This window comes from Cervus elaphus, chromosome 26, assembly GCF_910594005.1.
Source record: "Cervus elaphus chromosome 26, mCerEla1.1, whole genome shotgun sequence".
NCBI classification, from domain to species: domain Eukaryota; kingdom Metazoa; phylum Chordata; class Mammalia; order Artiodactyla; family Cervidae; genus Cervus; species Cervus elaphus.
The window spans coordinates 13525649-13550144 of NC_057840.1; the positions used below are offsets into that span (position 1 = coordinate 13525649).

Sequence of the window (24496 nt, forward strand, 5' to 3'; positions counted from 1 at the left end):
TCTCATGAGAGTCCATGCTGGTACTGCTGAGGCAACACCATAAAGAGCTTTGAAGGAATTGTTCATGAAAAAGAAGGAGGTGGTAAGAGCAAAAAGTGATGACATAGATTTTTGGCAGAAGTGCTTACAATATTAATAATATGAGAACTTACAGAAGAGTGCCAGTTATAAAAGAGTCTATTTTAAAATCATCTTTTTGATAGAATTCCAGTCTAATTCTAAGAGGTACACAGCTGGGCAAAGAGAACATTGTGAGCTAGAACTGCTGGTCTATTTGTCTTTCAGATAATATATATCTTAGTTATTCAAAACCAAAGATGAGGAAAAGAAATCTGATCATGCACTACAGAATAGAAAACACAGGCAAAAAAAAAAATGGAGCTAAAAATTATTGTAAAATTCTGAATTTTTGTGCGTTTAGATGACTTCACATTTTCTTGTGTGGTATAAGAAGAATATCCCTTTCCTGACCAGTCTAGGAAAATATTTTGTATAAGAGACAGAGATGAACCTCTTTAGCTTAAGTGAGCACAGAGGGGAAGAAACGCCTTAAGAGAAGTTGACCCAGAAAACCTGGAAGAATGGTCCGTGATTCCTGGAATAGAAAATAATCCAGAAATCGGGGAGCCCTACTTAGGGCTTTTCTGAATCATGTGTCATCATAACATCCAGATGTAAAAATAACAGCAAATTCTGCTCTATAGATTGCTTCTTTCAATGTAAGTCATTTAAAAAATGAAGACAAAATGTTATTCATGTATTATAAAGCTATTAAATATATTTTAAATATTTTCACACAATTTTCCTATCAGGTCCCTTTATAAACTGATATTATAGTAAAAAATTATAGCTACAATCTTAAAATGGCTAAACATAAAAGATTTAATCATTCTAATGGTACATGAAACATAATAAATCACCACTGAATGCAATGTTACATTTTCTATCAATTAAGTATATATTTTCCCAAATAAAACAATGAGAAATTCATTTTGAAAAATGTTCATATATTAGATGTTTTAGCGTCCATGCACAAAGGAGCAAGTTTCATAAATTTTACTCATTTAACCTTAATCAATTTCTTGAAGAAATACTTTTATTATTCATCCAGTTTTGTCACTGATTATTACTACTTTCCTACACTTTTCACATTTATAATTAAAATGATTTTGGAAAGAGTTTTACTGTTAAGTGATATGGATATGTTGGAAGATAATTCTCCATAGCATTTCACAATGTCTTAAAACTGGAGGTAAAAGATTTGTTTCCTGACCTGTATGGAAATAGTAGAGAGCATCTCCCTCCTGAGAGACATTCTAGAATCGTAAAGTCTCCCTCCTCTTTCCCAAGAGATTTTCTTACATTCCAGGTAATAAAGGCAATGTTTTCTTCAAGGGCAAAGAATGGCAGGTTGGTAAGCACCCATTACACTTTGGAGATTTCCTGAACTCACTGTTCCTCCACTGTGCATTAGACATCTACCTGGCTCAGTCCCATCTTCCCCATGGGAGATGGGACTCAAGGGGAACCACTAACGCATGATGCTCAAGCCATCAGCTGTGCCATGAGAAATTAACTGTAGCATTCATACGGGCTTATTGTTTCATGACTGATCCAATTTATGAAGTGTAGCAAGTCAGCTTGGCAGCTACAAGGCTACTTAAAGATGGCTTGACCTCTTGACAAATGAAATCCATTTATCCACTTATCTGGTAGCAATTAATTTATGTAGGAAGCACTGCCTAAAGTTTGTCTTTAAAGCATGACTCAGGTCCATTAAACATCTGAAAGAAATTTTACAGTTAATAAATTTTCTAACATTCATTTAAAAATTCCTATTTTATGTTATTTAGGAGTAGCATTAATTGAGATTTAACATTACAAAACTTACTGCATATAACAGAAAAGTTAGAAAGAAGGCCACATATCTGGGGGATTTGTCGATCCTCATAATTTTTTGTTTAATTTTTGTTCTTTTTTGTGTTTTCTTAATTTTTTATTTTGTTTGTGGATCCTCATTATAACACTGATGCTGGCTGACAAAAAGACCACCTTACTCTTTTCTATGATTAAGAAAGAAGTGCCCCCGAGCACAGACTCTGGAATGGTTTGGATCTATCCTGCAGCTCTCCAATACAGTACCACAGCTGAAGCTCTGTATTGAGCGTTTGAAATATGGCCACTTGAAATTTGTATGGCCAGACTTGATATGTGCTATAAGTGGAAAATACATGCTGGGTTATAACACATTAAAAATACATGCTTGACGTGAAAGTAATATGAAATATCTCAATAATTTTATACTGATTAGATATTAAAAGAATATTATTTTAGATGAAAGAGAAAGTGTATTAGTCGCTCAGCCATGTCCAACTCTTTATGACCCCACAGACTGCAGCCTGCCAGGCTCTTCTGTCCATGGAATTCTCCAGGCAAGAATACTGGAGTGGATAGCCATTCCCTTCTCTGGGGCATCTTCCTGACCCAGGGATTGAACCCAAGACTCCTGCATTGCAGGCAGATTCTTTACCATCTGAGCCACCAGGGATGCCCCAATATTTTAGACACGTAGTTTTAAATAAAATATATTTGTAAAATTAATTCACTTTTTTTTTTTAACTTTTAAGAGTATCTGTGTTTGGTAACCTCCAAGATAGGCCCCAGTGATTCCTGCCCTACATCCTGGTTGTCACTTCTTTGTGCAGTCCCCTCCCAGATCACCAGCATTCGCCTGTGTGATCAAAAAATATAGCAGAAGTGATGGTGTGTCACTTCGGAGATTAGGTTATAGAAGACTATGATTTCCATTTGGGGCTTGCTTAGATCACTCAGGAGAAACCCACGAGTAGAAGAAATGAAGCTTTCTGGGATAGCCACATAAATGTTTGATGAATAAACAAGAATAAGCATATTAAACGTCTATTGGACAGTGCTGGTGTAGATTTAGGGGCTTCCCTAGTGGGTCAGTGATAAACAATCCGCCTGCAGTGAAGGAGACCCCCTACAATGCAGAAGACACAGGTTCAATTCCTGGGTCAGGACAACCCCCTGGAGAAGGAAAAGGCAACCCACTCCAGTATTCTTGCCTGGGAAATCAGAGGAGCCTGGCGGGCTTCCGCCCATGGGGTCACAAGAGTCAGTTATGACCTAGCAATAAACCACCACCACCAAGGTAGATTTAACATAACCACTTACGTAACTATGTGATCTTGAGCAAGTTACTTGGCCTTTCTGTAACTGTTTTCTCATATGTAAAATGTGAATTCAATTAGTAATCCATATATACATAAAAGTGTTTAGAGGAGTTTTACATGTATAAGAATTTAGAACAGTGTCTGACACATCATTAGGATTCTCTGAGACTGTGATGTGGGCAGGATAGACTGTAGGGTAGTAGGCAATGTTCCATACCTAAGTTCTACTACCACACTTCCCACACACCTCCACAACAGTATTCCTCCACAATTATAAAATTCGTAAAATATGATCTAAAAATTCAAACAGAAAAATGTCTTCAATCTAACCATGTAATTTTATGGTGATTTTACAGATTCAACCACAGCCTTTCTTGAACATATGGTTTAGAGATATTATGTAAGTTTGCTGCTTGGAAATAAACTTTGTCCATCTGAAAAAAAAAAAAAAAACGTATGCTGAAACTTAGGATACTTCTTATGTCTAAAGAGAAAGCATTTATTATACATGCTTAATAACACTATGAAGGAGAAACAAATATTTCCAAGAAGTAATCCAGAAATTTGGAACTTTACTATAACCCAAACATTACATGATTTACTGATCTATGTGGAGAATGCAATCAACTGCCAAATATCAGAATATATTTTTGTTGTATTTGGCAAGAATGGCATGTTTTCTAGCTCATAAAACGACTTAACCAAGTGGGATGTCTTCTAAAATAACAAATAATGCTTCTAATACAAGATGTTTATTTCCATAAACAATTGAAGTGATTGCTTTTTATTTCTTTCACTATATTGAAGATTTTTTAGGTAACATAATAGATATATCTAGAAACATAATATTAAAATATATGATGCAATCAGCTATGTATATTGCAAGCTTAATTTCCCACTCCCGTTTAGCAAAAAATCAGCTTCCAGTTCATTCCCTTAAAGAGTCCTTGACAACTGACTACAGAGCTTTTCTTTCTTAATTGTTGCTTGAGCTTTCATTTGCTGGAGTTGCATCTATGCAGCTATATTTACTGATTAAAAGCTGTATATCTTTCTTCAGTAGAGCATCTTTATTTGCAAAGAAAAGGTACCATGCATACCATTGTCAAAGCTATGGTCATCTTCATCAAAACTTTTGGATTATCAACCAGAAATTAAGACTCTACATTTGTATACTTTACTTCAATACAGAAGAGTAGATGATGTCAAAGAGATGGTGGAATAAGGGTCTTTGAAAATTGTTTCCTCCATAAAAGCAATAGAGAAACTGGTTTTTAAAAATCACCAGGATTAATTTTTTCAGAACTCTGGAAATTAACCAAAGAATTACAGCAATCTGGAGAAAATTTATTAATGAAAAAATATTACGAGCTGAATCTTTTTAAGAACAGTAAACTTTGTGGCATTTTAACTTGCTTGTATTCCCACTCTTTCTACCCTCTTCAACTTCATGGTAGCTTGAAAACCAACAGCCTATGATCATAGCAAAGCCAGCAGTTATAAGATGGGGCAGAAGCTGGAGTTCCTTCAAAGCTCATTCTCAAAAAAACTCATTATTTGACATGTCTGGTGACTCTGGGGAAGCTTGTGTTTGTAATGCTGTCTCTATTTGGTCTATTTTGAGTTCATTGAAGGGGGAGAGACTTTTTCTCAGGGCATTTGTCAAAAACAATGAAAGGCAATTATTTAATTTCTGTGGGGTGTAACAGTTGGGGAGGGGGAGGGTTAAACAAAAAGCCTAAAATGAAAAGCTCAGGAATGAGATGTCCGTAAGGACACTGAGAAGTTCCAACACATTGCTGGAAATCTAGAGGACCACATAAATGTATGTGACCTTGCACATGCCCAAAACTATGTGCATGCTCAAGAAAGACCTGACAAGTTCATAAACTCTCAATTCTGGTTGACTTTGAAGCTTTATGTGAGCAGGAAATAAAAGCTAAGCAAGAGTTTTCAACTGCTTGGTTGAGTGTTTGAAGGCAAGCTCCAAATGAACACAGAATCTCTTCAAAGACTGGGAAACATCTTGGTTCCAGTTGTTTAAGGAAATCTCTGTTCAGACTTTCATTGCCCACCAAGCAATGACTTCTATAGCGGAGATTTCAATGGCTGTATGTAACAAAGAATGTAAACTTTACAGACTTAATTCAGAAGAATCACTAAATAATCAGCAATAAGAAGCCCTGAGGAGGGAAGAGAATCCAACTTCTAGAGTTGATACATTATATTGTTGAAAATATGCAATATTAGACATTAAATTGCAAGACAGGCAAAAGAACAAGTGTCTGGCTCATAAGCAAGGGAAAAAAATTCAATCAACAGAAACTGTTTCTGAGGAAGCCTAGACACTAGAATTCCTAGAGAAAGAATTCAAACAGCTATGTTAAAAATATTCAAAGAACCAAAAGAAACTGTCCATAGGATGAAAAGGAAGTATGAAATCAAGTCTTAGCAAATAGAGAATATAAGTCAAATTCGAAAGTAGGTAAACTGAGATTATTCATTCTAAGAAACAAAAAATATGAAGAAAACGAACAGAGCTTCAAAGACCTGCGAGACACCATCAAGCGTATTAATATGTGAAGAATGAACACCTCAGAAGAAAGAGAAAAAAGTGTAGAAATAATATTTGAGGAAATAATGGCAAAAACTTCCAAAATTTGATGAAAAACATTAATCTACACACTTAAGAAGCTCAACATACTCCAGGCAGAATAAACTCAGAGATCCATGGCTAGACACATCGTAAGTAAACTGTTGAAAAGTAAAAACACATAGAGAATTTGAGGTGGGGGGGGAGGAGAAAAGAAAAGATTCATCATGTACAAGGGTATCTCATAAGATTAAAAGCTAATTTCTGCTAGAAACCATGGAGGACAGAAATCACTGGGATGACATACTTAAAGTGCTGAATGAAAAGGGCTATCAACCAAAAATTCTCTGTCCAGAAAAAAAAAATCCTGTAAAAATAAAGAAACTATTAAGACATTTCCAGATAAACAAACATTGAGAGAATTCATCATTACTAAACCTTCCAAACAAGAAAACACTCAAGGGGGTCCTTTAGGCTAACATGAGAGGATACAAATCAGTGACTCTATCGTATGTGACGAAATAAGAGTTATCAATAAAGGTAACTACGAAAGTAAAAGACATTTAAATGTATGCTTTGCTTTCATTTTTCTCCTAGCTTATTTTTTTTTAAAAGCTGCATAAAAAAGTTACAGATCTGTGCTGATGGGCACACAATGTATATAGATGTGATTTTTATAATAATAAAAACCCAATATGCAGAGTACATCATGAGAAACTCTGGGCTGGAAGAAGCACAAGCTGGAATCAAGATTGCCAGGAGAAATATCAATAACCTCAGATACGCAGATGACACCATCCTTATAGGAGAAAGTGAAGAAGAACTAAAGAACCTCTTGATGAAAGTGAAAGAGGAGAGTGAAAAAGTTGACTTAAAGCTTAACATTCAGAAAACTAAGATCATGGCATCTGGTCCCATCACTTTATGGCAAATAGATGGGGAAACAGTGGAAACAGTGGTTGACTTTATTTTGGGGGCCTCCAAAATCACTGTAGATGGTGATTGCAGACATGAAATTAAAAGACTCTTGCTCCTTGGAAGGAAAGTTATGACCAACCTAGATAGCACATTAAAAAGCAGAGACATTGCTTTGTCCACAAAGGTCCATCTAGTCAAGGCTATGGTTTTTCCAGTAGTCATGTATGGATGTGAGAGTTGGACTGTGAAGAAAGCTGAGCACTGAAGAACTGATGCTTTTGAACTGTGGTGTTGGAGAAGACTCTTGAGAGTCCCTTGGACTGCAAGGAGATCCAACCAGTCCATCCTAAAGGAGATCAATCCTGGGTGTTCATTGGAAGGACTGATGTTGAAGCTGAAACTGAAATACTTTGGCCACCTGATGCAAAGAGGTGACTCATTTGAAAAGACCCTGATGCTGGGAAAGATTGAAGGTGGGAGAAGAAGGGGACGACAGAGGATGAGATGGCTGGATGGCATCACCGACTCAATGGACATGAGTTTGGGTAAACTCTGGGAGTTGATGATGGACAGGGAGACTTGACGTGCTGCGGTTCATGGGGTCACAAAGAGTCGGACACGACTGAGCGACTGAACTGAACTGAACTGAACCAAGGACTAAGAAACAGATCTATATGGGAGCCAAATTTTTTATACTGTTGAAATTAGATTGGCTAATCCAAACTAGATTGCTAAAAATTAAGACTTTAATTGTAATCCCCAGACTAATACTGAAAAAAAACCACTAAATATACCCACATATATTTAGATATTTTTTTAAAAAGCACCAGACTTCTTGTTTCTAGTCTGGCATACAAGGAATTTGGAAGATATCCCTCTGTCCTAAAGAAAAGTGAAATCTGAACAAACTGAAAAAATCAATGATTGTTCTTAGGTACATCAGAGAAGTGAGATCAGAGGACAAAATACTGCCTCCAAAACTGGAGGGACAGACAGGGAGGTACCAAGAATCACAATTTACTGGAGAAGAAGCTGCTGCAAAAGCCAGTACCAGCGTAGACAAATCTGAACTGCAATCAACAAATTGCTGGAGGCTTAACGTGGACAAGTGTGACTGTAAAAAACCTCAAGGGAGATCTAGTCATAGGGAGGGACCACAGTTTTTTAAGTTCTACCACCAAAAACTCAACCTAGCTCTCACAGTGTTCATCAAAGAAAAATCCCCTCATGCTTCTCATAGAGGGAAGGTAGAAAAACCCGTTTTGAAACAGGCCAGAGCATTCTGTTCTTAATCAGTGCTTTATCAAGACTCATTGACTCGGAGGGATGAAAATACACAGCTAACACCCACTCTAGCCTTCCACTTCGGGAAAATACACAACAAAGCCCACTCTCGCCTTTCCACTTGGGGAAAGGGAAATACCCAGCTTTGGCCTGCACTGGTCCTCCACGACGGAGAAGGGAAATACCCAACTCCAACCCACTCTAGCCATACTGCCCCAACTAAGGATGCGGGGAACAGGACCAAGAAGCACTCGTGAAGTTCACAATTCAGAGGCACAAGTTCACAAAAATATTATAACATAATCACAGGACTAGTGAACGTTTCCACCCCTGCCACACCTCACTGCCACATTGCGTGCATGCATGCCAAGTCTTTTCAGTTGTGTCCAACTCTGAGACCCTATGGACGGTAGTCCACCAGGCTTCTCTGTCCATGGGATTCTCCAGGCAAGAATACTGGAGTGTTTTGCCATGACCTCCTCCAGGGGTCTTCCCAACCCAGGGATCAAACCTATGTCTCTGATGTCTCCTGTATGGGTTTTTTTCTCAGGCAGAGTTCACCAAACTATAGTTCACAGGTCAAAATCTGCCAACCCCCTGATTTTGAAATAAATTTCTATGGAACCACAACCACGTTCACTGGTTCAAGTAGTGTCTATAGCGACTTTCATGTAACAACATCAGAGTGGAGTAGTTGTTATGAAGACCATTTGGCAAGTGAAGTCTTAAATATTTACCTCCTGGTCCTTTATAAAAAAAAAAAAAAAACCTGCCAACTCTGTTCTAAAGAATAAGACAAATAAAGAAATCACTAATTACTATCCAATAACGTGTATAGTATGGTGCCCAAGATACTATGGTAACATAAAAGAGTGATATCTAGATTGAATTATAAAGTCAGCAAAAGTTTCCTAGGAGACATAATATCTGAGATAATTTTTGAAGATAGCGTTAACTAGACAAAGAAGAGTAGCCAAGCTTTGTCAGTGAGGCCAGCAAATGAAGGTTAGCAGTAATCCAGGGAGTTAGGAATAAGGAGTGCAAATATGTTTAAGAAAGATTAATTAGTTCTACATAAATTATGAAAATACATCTTTAATTTCTTCATTCCTACTACCTAGCACAGCTAATGGTGCATATAGTTGAACTCACAAATATCTCGTAGCAGAAAATATTAATTCCTAAGTAAAATATGTTTACTGAAAAGGTGAGAATATTTGCCTTCTATTAGTCCTTAAAAATCACTGAGCTTTAAGACTCGAGTTTTTCACCCACTACCCTAGAATAAAACAAAAAATACCATTTTTTCATTGTTTTCAGTTATAGAAATTATATAACATTTAACAATACAGTTTTACAAATGAGAAATTGTTGCAAAATACTGTACCTGGAAAATTCATAGGCAGTTCAAATGATTTTGGAGACACACAACCTTCAACCTGCTCACAAATTTCAGCCATGATTTTCTTAATTTTGAGGTCAGTAATTTTAATCACTTCCCCTGTTGACAAACAGCACTCATCTCCAAACATTTCATAAATAGAACCTGAAAAGAAGAAGAAAAAGAGAATTCAATAATGAAGACCAAAGTAGGAGTCAAAAGTCTCATACGAAGCATTTTTATTCAGTTCTTCTCTTAGACATCTGCTAAACAGGAATTTAATCAAGCTTGGCAAAATGTACAGCATGTACTAGGAAAAATATTAGATTTTTCACTTCATCCACTGGGCAAAGTGTAAGCAATCTTATTTTTGCTATTATTGTAAATTGAATTTATGGTTTCTTCAGTACCTTTAGCTCATCTTTCCAAGGTCAAGCTCAGCCATGTCTTCCCCTGCTGGAATTTATGATCTTTTTTCGCTAGGTCACAGAGTGAAACCCACATGAGTCAATAATGATCTAAGTTAATACTGCAAACAAGGTTGTAATACCATCTAACCTCCAAAGACAGAGGATTTGTATACCTGGGCTTCATATTAAGAGCATTGCGTCCATTTAAAATACCTAGTTCTTTTCATCATCATGAATATAACATTTTGCCCACTTTTTCTCTTGTTTTTGACAAGCTGAAAACAATTCTCAATATCTGATGGCAACAGGGGGCAGACCAGTCCAGAGAAACTGAAAAACTTCATTTTAGTTCAGGATTTCAGTCTCCTTCCTAACAGACCTTTTACCATAGACGTCAATGCTGAATTTCTCATCTCTTTAATTTTTCTTTTATATCTCCTGGTAGAAAAACATTGAACAGTGAAACTAAAAGATGAGCAACAGGAAACAGGAGAAGCAAAAGTTCTGGATAACCTACCCTCAATAGAAAGGAAACAACCCCCAAACTACATCTCTGTGCTACTGTCACTTTACAATAAAACAGGAAACTAGAGGTTGATATAAATAAACATTGCAGAACTGTGGTATTTGTAAATATATCAATTTTCTTACCTCCAATATGATTTAAACCCTCTTTACTACATTAAAATACGAACAATAAGAGCATACAGTTTTAGGTTAGTTGGTTGGTTTTCTGAATTTTTCTCTGCTGAGACCCCTCCTCACAGGTATAGCAGGTATCTAAAACATTTTTACAGCATTAATGGTTATCATGAAAGCTATTAAGCCCAGCATTTAATCTAGGTCTATCCTGTAGCTCAAACTGTAAAGAATCTGCCTGCAATGCAGGAGACCCAGGTTCAATCCTTGGATCAAGAAGATCCTCTGCAGAAGGAAATGGCATTTAATCTAGCTTTAAACAGTTCTGTGATTGTATCAGTCTCAACAGGGAGCAGGGGACATATGCAAATCAGAATGATTTAAGGAGGTTTTATACAATTCATGAGGTTCTCACAGCAAGTATTCTGGGGTGGTCTGCCATTCCCTCCTCCAGTGGCTCACGTTTTGTTGGAACTCTCTACTATGACCCTGTCCTTCTTGGGTGGCCTTACACAGCATGACTGATGTGTGCAATGGATGCAATAGACATGAACTTGGGCAATGGACACTGTTGCAATGGACATGAACTTGGGCAAACTTCGGGAGACGGTGAGGGACGGAGAGGCCTGGTGTGCTGTGTCCATGGGGTGGCAAAGGGTCAGACACAACTGGGCGACTGAACAACAGCAAGGAGGTTTTTAACAAAGCGGCAATTTACACACAGGCACAGCCAGTTCTAGGAAATACAAGAACATAAATGTCCTGATCCCACTCTTTCTCCATTGGATCATAAGCCAGTGCACCCCAGTTCGGCCAGAAGCTAGAGGACAGTGAGCTGCTGACTCCACAGGAGTCAGCCTTCCAGGCAGAGTGGAAATGAAATCTAGCACACCAATCTTATGGTCCAAAAATGAGGGTCATTTTTGCAGGTAAGCTAGTGTATGCGCTCCTCGTATACGTCTAAACCTTGCTTCTTTTCTCACACTATTCCCTTAACTACATACACATATGTTCATTACTTTTCATTAACTTCAATACGTTGTGTTGTTGGCCATCTCAAATCCCTCATGGAACACACTGGGATATTAAATAATAATAAATCCACAGTGACATTTTCTTCCAGTGAGCTCAGAATAGTTATTTTCTGATTCTCATTTGGCAATTAATCTCACAGTAGCATTTTACTTTTACAGTATTATCTCATCCTGTACTTAACTTTTTATGACTTTAGTTTCTATTACTCCCAATTTAATTTTAAGCTTCATGAAAAAAAGCTGCATTATATTACTGTGTATCTACCAACACATCAACCGCCCTTCCTCACTGATTGAGCAATCTTTAATGAACACTTACTATGTGTCAGACATTGTAATTGGCAGTAATTTAATTTGGCATTTAATTGGCAGTAATCTAATTGACATTGTAATTAGAGATATAGAGGCTTCCCAGGTGGCTCAGTGGTAAAGAGTTCCTTTGTCAATGCAGGAGCTGCAGGAGACATGGGTTTGATCTCTGAGTCAGAAAGATCCCCTGGAGGAAGAAATGGCAATCCACTCCAGTATTCTTGCTGGGATAATGCCATGGACAGAGGAGACGGTGGCTTACAGTCCATAGGGTCACAAAGAGTCAAACATGGCTGAAGCAGCTGAGAACCCATGCATGCATTAGAGGTCCCATGCATATGTTTTCTCCATAGAAGCACTGTTTTGAAGAGGAGACAAGTAAGCAAACAATTGCAGCAGATTATGAGAATGCTATAACACAGAAAATACAGGGCATTGTGGGAGTAAATTGGCAACATTTAACTAAGCAATTACATGGTAGAGAGCTTAGAGAAAGAATTATGGAGGAGACAACAGCCTAGCTGAGTTTTAAAGGAAACCTCACAAGATGTTAAGGCAGGAGAGGATATAGTATTTGAAAAGGCAGTGAAGTGTGAAAGAGTCTGATACAGTCTGGAAACTTCACATAATATTTTATGTCTCAAACATAAGTAAGAAGTAGGAACTGGTAAGAAAGGAGATGGGAGAATTAGAGGGAATCCAGATCATGCAGTGTGTTTATAAAATTACCGGTAGACAACAACAACAAAACAATTAGTCTAAAGCAACCTCAGAGTCAGAGAATTTACATTTTCAGTTTTCAGGGTTCAGGAACTAATACCAAGTTAATGAGAGGTCATACATATCTAGGCATATCCAAAGTGTGGACTGCTGCATCACCTGGGAGCTTGTTAGGATCTTAGCCAGACCCCAGACCTGCTGAATCAGAACCTGCATTTTTAACAAGATCCCCAGATGATTCATAAGTACATTAAGGTCTGGAAAGCACTGGTCTAGACAGCAAATGTATAACTGAAATAGTCTCTGTTCTGAGGTTGTAGCAAAACTCAGCAGAGAGAAGGACGTCAGGTAGAGGAAGCATTCAGCATCACTGAGGCTGTGTCAGTGGGGATTAGGAAAGGGAAGGATTTAAAAGAGCAAAGTGACACGGTGAGAGTTTTGTCACATGAAATAGAATGTAATTTGATCTTTCCCATTTCAGCAGAAGTCTGTTTGGCTTAATTTCAGCGCAATGAATGTCTAATTGTAGATGTAATGTACAGCAGACTGACTCACTTGGAATGCCAGCTCTTTTTCAAAGGTTCCACTGGAATTCAGAATTAAAAGATGAGCTTATGTGAGATTACATATCAACTCACAGGGGACAGAAGTCAAAATCTAAGAGAAAATTGTGAGTTTTTGTCACCATACAAAAACCTTTTGCTACTTCAGGTCTCATTCTAATCATCCCTCTTCTTTTGAAAAAAGAAACCCCGCCTCTTTTTTTTCAGTCATGCAAGGAAAAGAACCTCATGAGAATGTTAATCTTTAATATTTGCCTTTAATTCTTTGTGACTTGCAATATTCTCTAAGTAAGAAAGCTATGAACTCATTTTTAATTAAGGGAGAAGTCAGTGATACCCAACTCTAGAAAGTTATGTCCAGGATAGGTGACAGGAAATACAGCAAATCACAAACTCCTGAAACTTGAAGAGTTCTTGTACATTGTTACCATTATTATGTCTCTTAAAATACATTTTTCCTCAGTGAAAATATAAAATGGTTAATTTAAAAAACAGCCAACATTCATAATCTCAGAACAAGCACATTATAATATGCCTAACTGCCTTCAAAAAATTGCTGAGATGTGTGTCTGAATAATGTGTTGTGTGTATATAGATATAAAAATAGTTTTCATTTCATTTTTAACCACAAGACATGCATTTTCAATATGCAAATCTCAAATCTATTAAATCTTTACAGACTGATTCTTTCCAAGTCAGAGCATATGTATTCAGGATAATGCCAAACATCAGAGAAAGCTGGAACAAAGCAGCCTGTTTTCAGTGATCAAACATTGCCCCTGAAGGCTGTAATGAGAGAGTTATGTGCCTTTGAAATCAACTGTTCTGTAATGCTACTTTGCTCAATAAAAATGACACATTAGTATCCTTTTATGAGCCCATCCCTTATTTGACAATCCACAGAAGCAATGTTGGGATCACACAGAAAAAAAAAAAATGGTTCCAAAGATTTTCTTCCTTTTCTTTTACAAAGTTGAAAATGTGTGGCAGTCAGGCAAGAGGAAGCTTATTACAGGCCTTTTTGCCCTTTACTCAGCATGTACTCATTCGCTCCATTCCCCTGCCATCACTTCTCAGCCCTGCCATGCCAACCACTCATTCCATCATCAGTCTGCTGAAGTTCAACCAATCCTAAAAATTTAGCTCATGTTCATTGTCTTCTTCAAAGCCTTCCTTTATTCCCACCTAAGTAAGAATTAATTCTTTTCTCTAATAGTACTTTGCATGTGATCATTATCACAGCCTGCGATTGTGGTATTATTTTCTGACCAATGATATTATATATATACATTAGAATTTGCTATGCCTTCCTAAAGAAAAGACACCATCTTAACTATATTTATACCAATCCTCACATGTGCACAGATAATTGCACCTTTTTTGTTGATTAGTATTTAGATCCATAGTGAATGTTAAATTATAACTTAGCTATACTGTAAAATGACAACAAATTACTGGGAATAGAGTAGAAGTCTTTCTCCATCAACAGTTTAAAACATAGCTAACCCAAGGCTTTGGCATGGGTTATATCTCTAATAACAAATGTACAAGCATATGTGAGATTAGCTGGTCACCTTGTGAATTCCCTAGACAACGAACATTAAGGGCAAGTAATTCTACAATATGAATCTCTGGGGCTAAATTTTCTATTTTTCCATTATGTTTATCATTTCTATATTGCTGGACTTGAGGATGAGGTTCATAAAATGGTCTAAGTTTGATTTAATTTACTCTGTAAAGTCAGACTGATATCATATGACACTATCTATAGATTGGGCTTGCCAGTAGAGATTTATCATTTCTACTCATAAACAGTTGTGATTATTCTTTGTTATTATTCTTACATAGCCAGTCTTCCATAAGGAGACTGTCTCCATCCCCCGTATGGCATAGACAAAGTCATTCCCACCCACGACATGAAGAATATATCTAAAAATAGATGAACTTGATATATGAATGTAGTTTGCAAATAAAGAAGCTTGCAGCTTTACTAGGGATGGATTCTACCAGCTGGATATCAGGTATATCTGAGAGGTGTACCACTGAGAGGTATATCTGAATATTGATAAGAAATGACCTTTCAAGGTCAGAGAGACTCTCATTCCTTCTGCCGAACTATCAATATGAAGAGGGCAAAACAGTGGCACCAGGTATTAAGGCAAATGATGACCGACACCAAAGACAGCAAAGGCATAATCTCTCTTACTTCTACCAACATGGGGTTTTTTTCTGGTGAATTTTTGGTTTGTTAACTGAGAAATCAAGTTTAAAGACAGAAATATGCTAGAAACTATAGTGAATGTTGGTGAGTCTTAAAAAGTCTGAACATGGAAGCAATGAAAACCACAATAGGTTGAAAATAATGGAATCCAAGAGTGAATAAAGCAGATTAAAATCATAGTGAGGCCAGAAAATGTCCAACTTTTCAACTACTCTGAGTGAAATATGCAGCATTTAGACAATCAGGTTTTAGTAGTTGATGGAGAAAGATTCACAGTGTCATGCACCAGCTAAAAATTTAAAATTTGTTTAATGGTAGAATCAATTTAGTAGATTAAATAAAATTGTGCTTAGAGGGTTTGCAAGTTGGTGTAACTATATATGTCAACATCATGGCTCTTTGTGGCAACAAATATCAGAACAAAGGGATTCAGGGTGTATGAAATGAGTATCCCTCCTACATATCTATGAAACATTTCCCTATGATGATGGAGCAAATCAGTGATCTGTATCTCCCAATATTATTATTGACCAAATATTCCCCTGGCTTTACCCGGATTTTAATTCTCAAAATTACATCATAAATAATGCTATAATCATATGTTCATATAATTATATGAACAATGTTGCATTGAGAGTTGGTTTATTATCTTAGGAATGACTTGATTTCAAGCACATTTTATATACTTCAATATATTTGCCTATGTATTATATCCTAAATGTTAAATAAAGCTGCTGTAGTTCTCCATAGCCATTTAAAATCATAAATTTGTTCTCCATATCACACTTAATGAATATCAGTACATTGGTTTAATTGTTTATACATGGGCTCCAATGTACTATAATGTGTTTACTCCATGCATACAAGATAAAATTTCACTATATTATAAATTTTCCCTAAGTTCATTAGCACTGAATACTTCATTAACTATTTTACTTATAAAATATGAATTTTGAAATTGCTTTATATCCATGGAATTAAGTAATAAAGATATATATGCTTGAATTTAAACACCTTTATTTTTATTATATTTTTATAATAATTCATTTGTATTAAATTACCCATCTATAATGGATTGGGAAAAGAAACTGGACCTTCACTGCAGGTAGTTTGAGAAGCACTTCTCTAAACTGTTAAGTACAAATATGACCAAGTCAGTCTGTGCAGGAAACCAGGATGTAGTCTCAGGGAGTTAGAGAAAATTTTGAATATACTAGAAAAGGGAAAGTTATAATGTAATACACAAAATCAGTATTATTAGCTCATTTATCTCAATATCACCAGTGACCTGAGTGCCCTGACTAAAAGACACAGGAATTTTAATCAACTTGACAGTAATAGTTCTAATTGCAAACTATTACATTGGCATTCTGATTTGTACATTATATTCTTCTGAGTTGTACGAGACAGTGCTTGAACCTAATTGAACGTAGACACTTTGAACTGCTGCATCCACACAGCTAAGGAACAAAGCCAGGAGCACGTGAAATCCCCTAAGAGATGAATTTTGTGAGTTCTATCTAACTAGTGTGCCAGGTATTCTCAATGAGAGAGATGGCAAATATTTAAACTATATTCTTCAATTCTCCCTTCCCATCAATAATCATCCATGGCACATTTCCAGCTGAATCAATATGAGGCCTAATAATCCACCTCAACATAAATTTCCAAGTGACTATCAATCAATTGAAGACAGCATGCCAGGTATAAATTATTCTGAGCCCAGTCCTGTACTATGACTTTTCTTGCTTTCTTTAAGCCCCCTTGGGAGACATTTATTTTTAAAGATTTTAATTGTCAGGTCTGGCTAATTTACTCTCAAAGGCTTAGTTAAAAGATATCTGGCAGAAGAATACAGAGTCTCCATCCATCATTTTTTTTCAGGTAGCTGCCTGAATTAAGGCATAAAATATCTAACTTGATAATAATCACAACTATATATAGCCCAATGGCAGCCATAGGATGACTTTCAATTTCATTTATATTTCTAAGCCAAGTGCCATTATTTCTAACTATCTCTTGAATCACTAGTCTTAGTGTCAGGAGCTTAAATAGCATCACATCCTACTAATATATTAAAATGACTTAGTCTCTATATAATATCTCTACCAACTGGTTGTCTAAACTATATTTGAATACTTTCAATGGTGGAATTCCAATTATTTTAGTGTGATACTTGGTGTGCACGCATGCTTTTGAGAAATTCTTGTTGTGAAAAGTTCTGCATTTTAAGTGTAATAAGTGTTCCTATAGGGTATAGAGACACTGAGAACTATGCTTATCCTTGGAATCACAAAAAACAGTTATTTAACTCTCATATATAGCAGCCTTAAAATGTCTGAAGAAAGCCATAACCCATTGTTCTTTAAAACAAATCAATCTGTCCAATGATTGAAATCTGTTCAGGGCCCCTGCTTACAGCATAGGCTGCCCATTATAAAAGGACCTGAAGCACAGCTTACTTGGATGTCAATGGCATTGCTGCTGTTCCGCACCAAGCTACCATGCCCCTCAAAAACACACATGCCACTGACTGCTCCGGAAGAGGTTTGATAGTGCCCGTGGGGATGTTCTAACATGGCTGCTTCAGCACCGACCGCCATGTTTGAATTTCAACCAGTGAGAAAGAGAGATGAAGAGAAGGAAACATTCTCTTTGTTTCAGTAGCATGCAGTAGAAATTTCAAATGTCAAATACTATCTCAGTCCATTAGCTGAAACCTAATCAGGTGGCTACTTTAAGCTTCAGGAGACCGGTGCAGCATCTTCAGCCAGGCAGCTGTGTTCACAGCTGAAATCTCTGTTACCATAGAAGACCGAGAGAACAGATACAGTTACCGGGACAGTTAATAGTCTCTCAAATGGTAAGGAAAATTTATGCATATTTCAGGATTTAAATTAGGCTTCATGTGCCTATAAAATTTACATTGTCTTATGAAGAAAAAAATACCGAAGATAGGTTTGTTGCTGGGGTTGAGACTGAAGGATTCAATTTCAGGGCTGAACTTTATCTCTATTAAGTGATACAACTGTTGAATACACACATGCAAAACTTCCTCTCTGTACTCATTCCTAGGCATTTAACTAGGTAAAACTCACAGATAAAAATGCCTTCTCTAGAGTCAGTCAGTGTCAAAAGCAGAACCTACATTTGATAAATATGTGACTTCAGGCAATATCTTCTGTAAAATGAGATAGTACCTCAATTTCTTTATCTTTAAAATGAGAATAGCAATTTTACCTCGGATAGTTGCTTTGAGGATCAAAGTATAAAATCAATTTTTAAGTTTACAACCCAGAATCTGGCACCTATTTAGAGCTCAATAGACTGAGTGACTGAACTGAACTGAACTGAAACATTAGCCATCATTGATGTCATTATTATTATTTCATATGATGTTGTTTAAGACCAAATAACTCAATATAATGTTATACTATTGTAAACTGGTGTGATTTGCTTGGTTAAGATGAAAGATAAATGTCTTTCTGTAGATAGGGATGGGGGTCCTCCTGAATAAAAAATTGTTATTTTCTTGTCATTCTAAAAAGAGAAAACTATGGAAGTGAAAACAGAAACTTGAGAAGACGGACTTGGGCTGGGAATCAAGAAACATACATCAAAGATAAATTTTTTCCCACCCTGTACCAAGGAACCTTAGTTTGCCACAAATGGGTTACAAGTATGCTAGCATATTGAAATTCGTCTTCCTTGAGGTGATCAGCTAAGATAGGTTTGGGACGACTAGTGGCTTTGGCTAGTGGCTCTAGTTGAAAGTTACCTTATCTGTTTACCCCATCCAAACAAATACAGTTGACTCCTGAACATTGCTGGGGTTTGGGGTGCTTACCTTCCAGGTGGTTGGAAATCTGCTTATACTATACAGTAGCCCTCTGTATCTGTGGTTCCACATTAATCTAATTAACAAATTAACTGAATACATGTTATGTGCCAAGCAAAATAACTATGATGAGTACTACTGATATAATGGTGACCAAATGATGTGTGATCTTAACCTTCATGAAATATTTAATGTACTGAAATAAAAGTCATTAATCAAAGAACCATACAAATATATGACTACAAAAAGATAATTACTATGAAAGAAAACAACATGTACTAGGAGAAAAGGCCTGGGTTTGGGCTCCATGAATAGGACATCTGTACTACATTTATAAAACCATTTAACAAATATTTATTGAGTCCTAGGAGTATTTATCTCAAGTTTATAGTAAAGTCTTATTAAGAGGTGCTTCAGCTGGGACTTCTGTTTCTGGAAAGATGAAGTAGACATACATTTTCCTAACCTCATATATTCCAGACTTGCAACTGAAGATGCTGGCAACCTAGAAATGCCAGTGGGTATAGACAAAAAAATATCCAATAAATTCTGTTCTCTCTAGCCAAAAAGTCAGGAAAGGAACAGCCTAGAAAAACAGAAAACTTTTTGACAGTGATCACTCTACTCAAGCCAAACACCACAGAAAAATGGTTAGTTTCACAACCACCTACACCAGAAAAGGCTGGGTAGAGTTGTTAGAATTGCACTCTCAATGAGTGGGATAAGACATTCACCCACCCTTTGCTGAGGTGGTGTCAGGAAAGGCAGAGTTGAGAGGTGGGACTTACATCTTTGCGAAACAGTAATAAATTCCCATTTTCTGTCAGGGAAACCAAGTGAGGAGTCTAGACTTCCAACACTACCCAGCAGTACTGAGGTACACTTGTTCCACCCCCTTACAGGGAAGTCAGAGGATGTCAGAAAAACATCAGGATTTTCTCTCCTGCCCCATGTAATTAGGCACCACCCCACCACAAGAGACCATGACTCTCAAGAGGAATGAGGCACTGTTATCCCTCCTCTCAAGAGTGGTGTCAGTGAAAAACTCATGAGAAGTCAGCCTCCCACTCTGACCAGCAGTAAGGGGGAGCCTTTCTCCTTTGGGTGTCAAAAGAGGCTGAAAGGAGAACCCAGGCTTCTAACCCCACCTAGCAATAGTGAGGCAGTGCATCTCATCCCCTGTTGGAGAAATAAAAAACAGAAACCAAACAGAAAACTAAATATATAACAGACTTAAGCTTTGACATAACAACAGTTACATTAAATGTAAATGATCTAAATACACCAGTAAAAAGAGATTGATAGAGTGGAGTAAAAAAAAAAAAAAAGAAAGACCCAAATATATGCTATATAAAATACTTACTTCAAATATAACAATATAGACAGGCTGGAAGAAAATGGATGGAAAGAGATATATCACGCAAAAACATATCAAAGGAAACCACGAGGAGCTATATTAACATCAAATACAGCAAACTTCAGATTGAAGAAAATTGCTAAGGACAGGGGTATATATTACATAATGATAAAATTGTCAATATACCAAGAAAATACAGCAATCTTAAATATGTATATATCAAACAATGGGGCTACAAAATATGTCAACAAAAACTGATTCAACTGAAAGGAGGAATAGACAAATCCACAATTATAGTTGGAAACTTCAACATCCATCACTCCACAACTGATAAAACATTAGATAGATTATCAGTAAGGACATAGAATAGCAAGAAATCTAAACAACAGAATCTAATCAACCTTTATAGAAGATGATAACCAACACAGCAAATACACATTGCTTTCAAGTGCCCATCAGAATGGAGATATCCTGAGCCATGAAACAAACCTCAACAAAATTTAAAGACCTGAATCATAGTATTCTCTGATTACAATGAATTAAACTAAAAATAAATAACAGAAAGATAACAGAAATCCTCCAAACACTTAAAAACCTAAATGCTATGCCTCCAAATAACTTGCAGGCCTAAAGAAAATTGCAACACATCAAACCACAAATTTTGACAAGGATAAGGAAGTATCCTTATCCTAAATGCTGATATTAAATCCTAAATCCTAAATGCTGATATTAAAAAAGAGAAAAATCTCAAGTCAATATTCTAAGCTTTTTCATTAAGAACTTGGAAAGAAAAAAATAGAGAGAGAAAAATCAATAAAACAAAGATGATTCCTTGAAAACATCAATAAAGATTACAACCATTAGAAACTCTGAAAAAGAAAGAAGATACACATGACAAATAAGAGGAAAAAATAAGAAGATGTCACTGCAGACCCTCCAGATAGCAAAAAGGAAAAAAGGGATTCCTACAAACAACTTAACTTACATAATTCAACAACTAAGGTGAAGTGAACCAGTTCCTCAAAAACACAATATACCACAACTCACCCAAAACAAAATAAATAATTGTTTCAGTTCTTTATTCTGATAATTGATTCATAATTACAAAGTCCTATAAAAGAAAACTCCAGCACCTGGTTGTTTCACTACAGAATTCTATCTAACTTAAAACGAGGTATTTTCACCAATTCTACACAACCTCTTTCAGAAAGCAGAAGAGAGAATATGTACCAATTTATTTTATGATTCTAATACTACCAAAATCAGACAGACATCACAAGAAAGAAAACTGCAGACCAATACTACTACCAATATAGACAAAAAAAATCTTTCACAAAATTTTAGCTAATAGAATACAGCAATATATTTAAAAACTATATATTATAACCAAGTGTGGTTAATCCCAAAGATACAAGGTTGGTTCAAATATTCAAAACCAATCAATGCAATCCTCTATATTATTAGGCTAGAGAAGGAAAAGCATATGACCAAATAAATTGATGTAGAAAAAGCATTTGACAAAATTTAACACACATTCAAAATAATTTTAATATAAAGAACTCTTTATATATAAAGAACTTTATACATAAAGAACTTTAATATAAAGCCAATGTGAAAAAGATGAAAAGACAAGCTACAGATTAGAAGAAAATATTTGCAATCCATGTATACAGAATTTACAGAGAATTCTCAAAATCAAATAGTAAAAAATCGAACAATCCCACTAGAAAATGGGCAAAAGACATGAGCAACCATTTCATTGAGGAAGAAACACAGATGGCAGATGAGCACATTGCTAGCCATTATTGAGTGCAAATTAAAAGCACAATGAAAATCACTAGATGCTTCTTAAAATAGCTAAAATAAAAAAAAGTCACACCAACAAATGCTGGTGAGGATGCAGAAAAGCTGAAGTACTTGTACATTGTTGGAAGAGAATGTAAAATGGTAGAGTCACATGAAAACACATTTTGCCAGTTTCTTAAAAACATAACTAAACATGCAACTACCAGCATTTCAATCTTGGGCATTAATCCCAGAGAAATAAAAAAAATTATTTTCACATAAAATCCTGTCTACAAATGTTTCACTTCAGTTCAGTTCAGTCGCTCAGTCATGTCCGACTCGTTGCGACCCTATGAATCGCAGCACACCAGGCCTCCCTGTCCATCACCCACTCCCAGAGTTTACCCAAACTAATGTCCATCGAGCTAGTGATGCCATCCAGCCATCTCATCCTCTGTTGTCCCCTTCTCCTCCTGCCCTCAATCTTTCCCAGCATCAGGGTCTTTTCAAATGAGTCAGCTGTTCGCATGAGGTTTCCAAAGTATTGGATTTCAGCTTCAGCATCAATCCTTCCAGTGAACACCCACGACTGATCTCCTTTAGGATGGACTGGTTGGATCCCCTTGCAGTCCAAGGGACTCTCAGGAATCTTCTCCAACACCACAGTTCAAAAACATCAATTCTTTGGCACTCAGCTTTCTTTATAGTCCAACTCTCACATCCATACATGACCCCTGGAAAAACCATAGCCTTGACTAGATGGACCTTTGTTGGCAAAGTAATGTCTCTGCTTTTTAATATGCTGTCTAGGTTGGCCATAACTTTCCTTCCAAGGAGTAAGTGCCTTTTAATTTCATGGCTGCAATCACCATCTGTGGTGATTCTGGAGCCCAGAAAAATAAAGTCAACCACTCTTTCCACTGTATCCCCACCTATTTGCAATGAAGTGATGGGCCAGATGCCATGATCTTAGTTTTCTGAATGTTGATCTTTAAGCCAACTTTTTCACTCTCCACTTTCACTTTCATCAAGAAGCTCTTTAGTTCTTCTTTACTTCCTGCCATAAGGGTGGTGTCATCTGTATATCTGAGGTTATTGATATTTCTCCCGGCAATCTTGATTCCAGCTTGTGCTTCCTCCAGCCCAGCGTTTCTCATGATGTACTCTGCATAGAAGTTAAATAAGCAGGGTGACAATATACAGACTTGACGTACTACTTTTCCTATTTGGAACCAGTCTGTTGTTCACGTCCAGTTATAACTCTTGCTTCCTGACCTGCATATAGGTTTCTCAAGAGGCAGGTCAGGTGGTCTGGTATGCCCATCTCTTTCAGAATTTTCCACAGTTTATTGTGATCCACACAGTCAAAGGCTTTGGCATAGTCAATAAAGCAGAAATAGATGTTTTACAGCAGCTTTACTCATAATAGCCCCAAACTGGAAACACGCCAAATATCCATTAACATGTGAATAGCTAAATAAATTGTGGTACATCCATATTTTGGATACCCCTCAGCAGGAAAAAATGAACAATTAGTTCATTCATAAATATGTATTAATCTTCAGAGAATTATGCTGAGCAAAAAGGTCAATTCCAAAAGGTTACATGATGCATGTTTCTCTTTACATAACACTTTTGAAATGAAAAATTTATCAAAATGCTGAACAGAATAATGGTTAAAAGGGGTTAAGCAGGAAATGGGGGGAGTGGGAAGGAAGTGGGTGTGGCTATAAAAAGGCCACGTGAGTGACATGATGATAGAAATGCTCTGTACCTTCACTGTATCAATGTCAATATGCTGGCTGAGATGCACTTTAGTTTTGTAACAGGTTACAACCCTTAGACACTAGATGAAGGTTACATGGGATTTCTCTGTATTATTACTGCAATTTAACAGGTCCATAAACATATGTGTGTGTGTGCGTGTGCGTGTGTGTGTGTGTGTGTGTGTGTGTGTGTGTGTGTGTATTATGCCTGTGGTACAGTGCAACTTCTCACATCAGTGACAGACTAGGAAAGCCTCATTCAACCACAGGAACTAGGAAGACAAAGGGAAGCAGAGAAGGACCTGAGGAAAATGAATAACCCCTAACTGCAGTAAGTCCTTAGGAGAGTCATGATAGCAGAGATAGAGGTGGTGGGTTACACTGATACTGGAAAAGATTTGAGTCTCTTCCTATCTATGGGACACCCAGAGGGTCCCAGAGGGACTCTAGAGCAGCATTGTCCATTCAAACTTTCTGCAAAAAC

At 36.7% G+C, this 24496-nt stretch overlaps 1 protein-coding gene across 2 annotated transcripts in view; it reads right to left on the bottom strand.

The window, feature by feature from the left end:
* THEMIS (thymocyte selection associated) overlaps window positions 1–24496 on the bottom strand; it is a 198104-nt gene that overhangs the window by 151719 nt on the left and 21889 nt on the right. For both annotated transcript variants that reach the window (XM_043888562.1, XM_043888561.1), the window contains exon 2: window positions 9377–9535. In XM_043888562.1, the coding sequence (XP_043744497.1) occupies window positions 9377–9535 (159 nt within the window). The remainder of the gene's footprint in view (window positions 1–9376; window positions 9536–24496) is intronic.